The following is an 8,881-nucleotide window of genomic DNA, read 5'->3' as shown; positions in this document are numbered from 1 at the left end:
TTAAATGTTTGAATTATTCCAAATTGAATGCATAAATGTTTCTAAAAAGTTTTGATATATATATGTATGAGAAATTTCCGGGTTGCATCATACAAATTATGGTACAGTTTAGGTACAAATAATATATGAATTTAGCATGATAACCCTAATTAGAATGTTCATGCACTTGGCACACGAAGTCACGTATACTTCATTAGTGTACTTCATGAGTCATAACACTATATTCCCCTCTTCAATAATTTGATTACTTTGTACATTCAATAAATTTAAAATTAGAATCAATAATTTTTCTTTTATTCTCAGAATACGATCTCATGTTAATCGATATATATTCTAATCTATAGTAGCAGACGCGTAATTTCGAATAGATTTTGTTTGATGGGGTCTCCATGTATCTCACATGCTCTGCACCTTGAATTTATTCCATATTTCCAACGCCCCTGTATATTACCCGGATTTTCAAACCAGGTGTGCTCCATCAATATCTATATTACCCCAAAAGCACCAAGAGATGAGGAAGATAGATCGAAAAGGGATGGATTCAATGGTTGAAATTGGTTTCCATGGAATCTGCACTCGCTTAAAAGTTTACTGGTTCTCTGCATCAAATTCAAGGGAAATCCATGATTTCCAGACGATGGTTTTCTTTAAGTGATTTTTTAAGGGTCAAGGTTATTTAATTATGTGTTTGATATTAAACGAGTTATTTTTAAAAAATAACATTTACAAATAGGTTATATAATTAAAATATTAGTACAAATAGATCATTTTGTTGTTAAAATTGAAATGATTGTCTAACACGGCTTGCTATAATAATATTTTTAATTTATCTTTTTTACGATATATCTAGCAAGTCCATCGGATCAAAACAATTGTTGGATAACTATATTTTGTCATGAAGCATAAGTTGCTGTCAAACTGTTTTTATATTACAAAAGTAGCAAGAAAATAATATAATATTTTTGAGAGAATAACAAAGATTAATATTATGAAATTTTTAAATATGAATGGTTAAATTTATTGAATTATTTCGGATTATGACCAAACTGATAGATTATATAAATTTTGAGGACTAAAACTATTTGTAATATTAGGACCAAATTGTTTCTAATATTTAATGGTTAGTGATATGTCTGTAATACTATTTATTTGATTGGGTGATACATGTTTATAATTTTTAGGAAAATGGTGATCCATTTTCATCTATGGGCCATTTTACAGGTCTAATAAAGGACCCACTTTTTACTTGTAATGATCAATAAAGGATTGTTATTATCAAGTATATCGTTATTGAAATGCTGCTAGATTCATGAAGCACGCGAGCTGTTCGATGCTGAATTTCATGTTTTTTTTTATTTTAATATCAATCGTTCTGAAAACGACGTAACTCATATTTTAGCTCATTGAACTCTTATATCAAATTATATTTTTAATTTTTAATTCGATCTCTCCCGAGATTATTGTTTTGGATGTTGCAAACGATAAGGTTTCTTAATTTTAATTTATTTTGGGTACTCTTTTACCCTTACAAGTCTCACATCTAAATGTTGCTTCAAAAGGGAGTTTTAACTAGCCTCGCATATTAAAGGTAATTGTATTTTAGAAACATTTGCGAGTTCTATGAAAACTAATCGGCAGACTTACTTCGATTTTCAAGAGATAATTGAGTATATTTTCAGTTATAGATAATAATTATATATATGTTATCATCTTACGGGATTTTCGTACTTAATAATAAATTATATAAAATGGTCGTAGATTGTAATAAAATCATATAAAATGCCAGAAAAACGTGGGTAGATGTGGTGGCGATGGGATGTTGAATCAATTAATATCAATGTTTTTGAAACTGGACCGGATCTTAAACTGATGAAGGTACCGGTTCAACCGTGATTAATATATATATATATATAATACTATTTTTAAGTTCACAATATTAAAAGGTATAAAAGTATCACAAGTCATGACATATATAAGTTAAATATAATAATATCAAGTGAAACAAAATGATTCAAATCAACTACAACATAATATTTAAGGTCAATACCTAATGAAATTCATCAACAACTAAGGGTCTGTTGTTTGGCTGTAATTGATTTTATGAAAAATGAATTACTGAAAAATGAATTACTGAAATTTGAATTTTGGAAAATGTATTACATTTTTAGAAAACGTTTTTCGGAAAATATTTTCCGTAAAATGAATTATATTTTTCTGAAAAACATCTGGAAAACATTTTATGATGTTTGGAAGATGTTATTTAAACCTTTTTCCACTTGTTGATGTGTTTTTAAAAAAATATTTATTACAAATATTAAATATAATAAAAAATATTATTTATCATCAAACTTAATATTATTATTTTAAAATATTAAAATAATTTATTTATTATTAAATATTATTTTTATAATTTTATTAATAAAAATATTAATATTGGTATATTTTATTGAAATAAAAATATTATAAATTATATTAATTATTTATTAAAGTAATAGTGTTATATTATATTTTAAAAATATTAATTAGTATATTTTAAATATCTTTATTAAAATATTATTAGATTATTATATTAATATTAAATATATAAATAATATTATTCATTATTAAATATATAAAAAATATTATATATTTATTAAAATAAAAATATAATATCTTATATTATATTATTATAATATAATTAATAATTTTATTATAATATTAAAAATATAATATTATATTATATAAATATAATAAATATATTTTAAATATTTTAATAATTAATATTTTGATGAAAATGATATTAAAATATTTTATTAATATTAAATTCATAAAATAAAATTATTTTGAGTATTTATTCTTTGAAGTGAAAAGTTCGGAAAATAACTTACGGAAAATCAGACCGTAAGTCATTTTCCAGAAAACATAAAGGAAATTATGTTGATCAGGAAAATAAATTACGTTGACCAACCAGTTTTCCTCCAACCAAACACCGGAAAAAATTTTCCGGAAAACGAATTACGTGAAACAAACACGGGAAAACATTTTCCGAAAAACGGATTACATGAAACAAACACGAGATTTCGGGAAAAACCAATTCCGTAATTCATTTTAAGGTAAACAAACAGACCCTAAATAAAAAAAGTACATAATTGATACAAGTATCAAACATCATAATATTCATTGAAATTGATTGTAACATCCTCAATATCGGGTTAGTGACTAAAGTGTGAAATTTTAAAATTTCAGTGACCAAATTAGATAAATTGAGAAATTCAAGGATTTAATTGAAGTATTTGGTGTAGGATGAATTAATAAGTGAAGGAGAAGTAAAAGGGTAAATGTGTCATTGAACAAGAAAAATAATTAAATAATAATTACTGAGTATTATAATACCCATGTGAATCATAATTGGGGAAACATAGTTTCTAGACAATTCATCATCTTCCAAGCCAAGGTAAGTTTAATTTCTTTTGGTTAATTCTCAAAATTCAAGAGTGGGTTTTGATCCTTAGGTGATACTTAAGCTTAAGGAAAACTTAAGTTGTTTTATAATCAAAAGATGAAGAAGTTATGGAAAGATTAAAGAGAATGGGTTTCAAAGTGAATTTCTGAAAAATAGTTAATAAATGAACTTTGAGATGGAATTTGACTTGTCATTGGTGTGAATAATAAATTATAAGTGTTAGAAATAAGTTTGGATAACATGAAAAATTTGGTATGATTCTTAGCTTTAAGAATTTGAATGAAGTATGCGAGATAATAAAGCGTCGGAATGATATAAGTTAGTTAAAATGATTGTAGTCGAGTTTGGTGATATGAAAGGAGCTTTGTATAAGAAATTTCAGTGAAGAATTGATGAATTTTCTGGTGAAAAAGCCTGTTTTGGACAGAGTGTATCGGCAAACTATGTATGTGTACCGATACCCCCTTGAACGAAAAATAATAGAATGTAGTAAGGGTACCGATACCTCAAGGAGGGTATCGATACCCCCTAAGGGAAAAAAATTAATATTGATTCATTAAGTCGTTTAAGCTATTAGTATCAAATTATAAGGTTTAGGTTTTTGATAATCATCTTGAAAATTATATTTATGCAGATACAGAGCCTAAACGAATTACGGAACAATCGAAGGATTAGGATTTATTCAAAGAAAGCAAGGCTAATGTGAGTGCAATTTTAATTGTACTTATGCTATTGAATGAACATTGGCTTGCGATGAGCCAATGATGAAGTTACTATGGTAATAAGTGACTCCTAAAATATTATTTGATTTGTGATTCTTATATGAGTATGAATACATGAAAATGGGTATAGTATATTATATGTGACATGATATACATGCTTACATGAATATGCAATATGTATTACATGTTATATGAAATGACATAGATGTTTACACATACATGTGGTATGTGACATAAGAAAAGGTATATGTGATCTCAAGATAAATGACATGAGTACATGAACATATGAGACATAAAAATAAATGCCCATGGTATATGATATGAGAGCTATAGGTATAGTTGGTATGCCAAGAGTCGAGGGTCTACGCGGTCCTTCGGGACATATACAGAGGTTCTTCGGGACAAATTTCACATGCCCCTAGTGCACAACATCAATGTACTCGAATACCTTGAGTTCTCAGTAATGTACATGGGATTACAAAAGGTATAAAAAGTGTTTGCATTATTACATGTTATCATGTTATTATTATTTATATGGAATTATATATTACATGATTGAATAAGTAGATGATACTTTTATATGTATATGAAATGCATCATTATTATTATATGTTATGCCTCACTAAGTTTATGACTTAGCGTGTAAGTGTTTTACACGTATGTACTGAAAAGCAGAGAGATCCATTATAAGCTCAGCAAAACAACATAACTCCACTTGAAGGTAAGATCAAAAGTAGATTAAATAGTATGTCTTATTATGTGAAAATAGGTTGACATGTAAACAAAGTCGATAAATTAAGTTTATGCACTGATCAAGTTTTGTAATATTTTAAACGTATTTATGTAAATGTATAGTAATGAACGGTAAGATTTTTACGAGTTTTATGTATGTTTTACGGAAATATTGTAGCAATATTGTAGGAGTACTGTAGCAGGGTATCGGTACCCTGTAACAGGGTATCGTACCCCTGAAGCAATCTGGAAAAAATTTAGCATTCAGTACTGTTCACGGTACTGTTCATAAATACGTTTTTGCCTTAAAACTTTATAACGAACATAATTTAATAGTATATTATTGTATTTTCTTAATATGAGTTCAAATGTTTTATATTTTGTAAGAATATTGATTTAAAAAGTCAATGTGACATCTCGGACTCGTATCCGGGTCGGGTACAGGTTGAGGGTGTTACATTGATTCCCTCGAATTCCAAAATATTGGGAAAAACTTCTTCATTAGTTGAACTACCATCGACATCACCACTTTTAGCTTGAAACTCTGTAACATCACTTTGAACTTGAAAAAAATCATAACAAACGACGTCGTTTGGTTTAATTTAAAAAAAAACAGAACCGTGTGAACCGCTGGTTCACACCTGTTTTGCCGGTTCCCAACCGATTCTACTGATTCTTTAGCGGTTTATTGCAAAACTGGTTTTGGAGACTGACAGACAACAGATTCCCGGTCAAACCGGCGGGTCCGGTCCAGTTTTGATAAAATTGATTAATATTAGGTAAAGTACGCAAATGATCCCACAATTATGGGGTATTACTTTACTGAGTTTCTCAATTATTAAAAGTTATAAAATGGTCCTCTAATTGCAAGGAATTACTTTGTTGAGTCCCGATGATTAAAATTTATAAAATGGTCCTCCAACTATTTATATATTCTAAAGTCGCCTCTTTCTGTTAAAAATTGATGGCAGATTGAGCTGAAATTAAGCTATTGACTAGGAGATGATAGTTGTTTGAAATTTTGGAATCATATTTTTATCATATCATAATCAATAGGTTGATGTCTACCTTTGATTGTCGTCAATGTTTTAACAAAAAATTGATGAATTTGAAATATATGAATAGTCGAGGAATCATTTTGTAACTTTCAATAGTAAAGGGACTTAACAAAGTAGTAACTATAGTCAAGAGATCATTTTAAAACTTTTAATAGTCGGAGACTTAACAAAGTAGCACCCTATAGTCGAGATCATTTGTGTACCTTACCCTTTAATTTTATTGGTGATCAAGTTAAATTAATTAAAGTTGAATTGATTAAAAATTTTAAATCCTTAATTAAATTAAAAAGTTAAACTATTAATCAAATTGAATAAAGTTGAATTAACTTTTGGTTTAACATAAATTCGTTCGATTTTTTTAATTAGACTAATTTGAAATTAATAGAAATATTCTTTTCATTGAGTTAAAATTTAATTAAATCTAGAAAGTTTAGTGAATTTAATGTGATTAAAAATAGTTGAATTTTAATTCTTAACAAGTATTGACTTAATATAATATAATATAATATAATATAATATAATATAATATAATATAATATAATATAATATAATATAATATAATATAATATAATATAATATAATATAATATAATATAATATAAATAATAGTATTTTTTTTCAAAAAAAGTTATTAATTGTTAATCAGTCTAACATCTAACTGTTTTAATTTTAATTTGATCGATGGTTATAATAAACATATACACATGTGAGACATGACAAAATGATGATTGGGAAAGTTCTGGTATAGAATCTGTCGTTCGTATGAGACCAACATCCTTGGAATTTTCACATCCATTTATTACACTAATAAAGAAACATCATCTTCCCTGACCACAGTCCACACGTTTTACAGAAATCTCACAAATTTCATTAAATAAAACCATGCATCTAATCTACACTTGTAATTCGTTTCCTTTCATCGTCGCCCAAAAACATGTCTTCGATTTCAACTCCTTTCCAGCCCCTACTCTTTAAATTCAAGCGTAATTCTTCACCTAAGCTTTATAAACCCTTTGACCCAGAATTTTCCCTGTGTCTACGAACCCGGAAAACTAGTTTTCTTGGAGGGATTTTGACCGAGAAAATTGGGTTGCGGGACCGTTCAAGAACTATGATTAAAACTTTGGTGTTAAAGGACTCCAGGGACGGAGACGATGGTATTCAGGTGCTCGAAGTTGAACAAGAAAGTCTCATTGCCGGATCAATTCGGGTCCAAAGTTTCGAGGCCACTTTGAATCGTTTGGTGAGTATATTTATCTCATATCCAGTATTAGGATGCATATTTGTTTTCAATATTTAATGAAGTTTTTTTTTTGGCTGGCTATTTGGAAATGATAGAGCAAGTGGTTGGTGGCGGCGGCTTTGTTCGGTGGAGTGATACTTTGGAGGCACGACGCGGAGGCTTTATGGATGGCGATGGGTTCGATTGTGAATGCGTTGCTCTCGGTTGTGCTGAAACGCGTCCTGAACCAAGAGCGGCCAGTTGCAGGGCTTAAGTCCGATCCGGGGATGCCATCTTCTCATACCCAATCCATTTTCTTCACTGTCGTCTTCACTATTGCTTCAAGTAAACCCTTGCATTACACTCCTCCATCCTCCACTTTGCATTAAGATTGCAAGTTGGGATTTCAATACAAAATTGAGTGAAGGATGTTTTAATTCTGTATGTTGGTGTTTCACAGTTTTGGAATGGCAGGGAATTAATGAATTTTCAGTGTGCATCTCCGTTCTGGCTCTGGCTTTCGGTTCATATTTTGTGAGTGCACAAATCCTAAAAGTTAAATTAAAAAGCGGAAAGCATTGATGCTTGTAAGCTTGTGAAAAACGTTATCTAATTTGGTGTGTCTTTCTGGTTCGCAGTCATGGCTTCGAGTGTCACAAAAGCTTCATACGATCAATCAAATTATTGTGGGTGCTGTCGTAGGTTCGATTTTCTCAATTTTGTGGTACATTTCATGGGATGCAGTTGTTTTGGAAGCATTTAATTCCTCGTTGTTGGTAAGGGTAATTGTTCTTCTGGCTTGTGCTGGATTGGCCTAGGTTTTCTTGTATACGTGATTCAATATTGGCTCAAGGATGAAAGATGAACTCTGTATTTATGTTTTTATAAAGATAAACTAATACAAGTCATTTGACTCCTCATCTCAAGAGTTTCAAACTCATCTAGACAATTTGTCTGTCATGATGTTTTCCAACAGTTCCCAGAACTGATTCAGTGTTTACTAACTGGTCGAAAATGCGGTCTAAGTAAGAAATCAATGGACTCGAACTAGGATGCTATGTAGAAACTTTCAGAAAGATGTTGAGGAAATGCAGATTGACACGTTAATGCAAGATGTTTGCAGATTACTCCAAAATTGGGTTGGCGTCTAGTCATTTTAACTTGACGTGCTCTTAAAGCACTTCTCGCGTGATCACTGTTAACGAGCTGCTCGTCTATGGTCTCGGTTGTATGCTACTACAAAAACTAAGTGCTGACTAATTGTTGTATGTTAACTACTGATTAGCTCCTTGCTACCGTTAAGGATTTGGGTTATATAGATCTGTTTCTAAATTTATCCCTCTACTCATTATCTCACTTCCACTTTCTTGGTCACTCTTCTTAAAGTTCGTTAAATTATTCATATAAAGTTTTTTTACAAAATAAATGAATATGATAAGAAGAGTGTTGGTAGGAGAGGGAGGCTTAAACCTGTATCCCTTGGTATTAATTCAGCCACGCCCTTGCAGCTTTACCCAAGTCTTAGAGAGTTATGAACCACCCAAAAATCATGTTAATCGAACATATAAATCAACATTAAAACTTAATATATCCCTATTAAACCAGCAGGTGTGCCTTTAAAAAAAATATACAAACAAATACAAACTGAACATATATATTTTCAAAATTAAACAAAAGAATACAAACACATCAGGTTCATTTACAGC

At 29.6% G+C, this 8,881-nt stretch overlaps 1 protein-coding gene across 1 annotated transcript; it reads left to right on the top strand.

The window, feature by feature from the left end:
• Window positions 1–6,829: 6,829 nt before the first annotated feature.
• LOC120183755 (lipid phosphate phosphatase epsilon 2, chloroplastic-like) lies at window positions 6,830–8,320 on the top strand. The gene is made up of 5 exons (XM_039188387.1): window positions 6,830–7,196; window positions 7,292–7,520; window positions 7,636–7,709; window positions 7,814–8,168; window positions 8,249–8,320. Exons 1-4 carry the CDS (start codon window positions 6,888–6,890, stop codon window positions 7,991–7,993), a joined length of 792 nt encoding a protein of 263 aa, XP_039044318.1. The 5' UTR covers window positions 6,830–6,887; the 3' UTR covers window positions 7,994–8,168; window positions 8,249–8,320.
• Window positions 8,321–8,881: the final 561 nt, after the last annotated feature.

The sequence above is a fragment of the Hibiscus syriacus genome, unplaced genomic scaffold (assembly GCF_006381635.1).
Source record: "Hibiscus syriacus cultivar Baekdansim isolate YM2019G1 unplaced genomic scaffold, ASM638163v2 tig00112812_pilon, whole genome shotgun sequence".
Lineage (NCBI taxonomy): Eukaryota > Viridiplantae > Streptophyta > Magnoliopsida > Malvales > Malvaceae > Hibiscus > Hibiscus syriacus.
Note: the sequence above shows the minus strand (reverse complement) of the source record. Positions and strands in the feature narration are given on the sequence as shown.

Bases quoted from the DNA above. Each gene is read 5' to 3' on its own strand.
- LOC120183755 (XM_039188387.1), top strand. From the start codon at position 6,888: ATGTCTTCGATTTCAACTCCTTTCCAGCCCCTACTCTTTAAATTCAAG. The intron at 7,197-7,291 runs GTGAGTATATTT...TGGAAATGATAG, and splicing joins AGGCCACTTTGAATCGTTTG to AGCAAGTGGTTGGTGGCGGC. The intron at 7,521-7,635 runs GTAAACCCTTGC...GGTGTTTCACAG, and splicing joins CGTCTTCACTATTGCTTCAA to TTTTGGAATGGCAGGGAATT.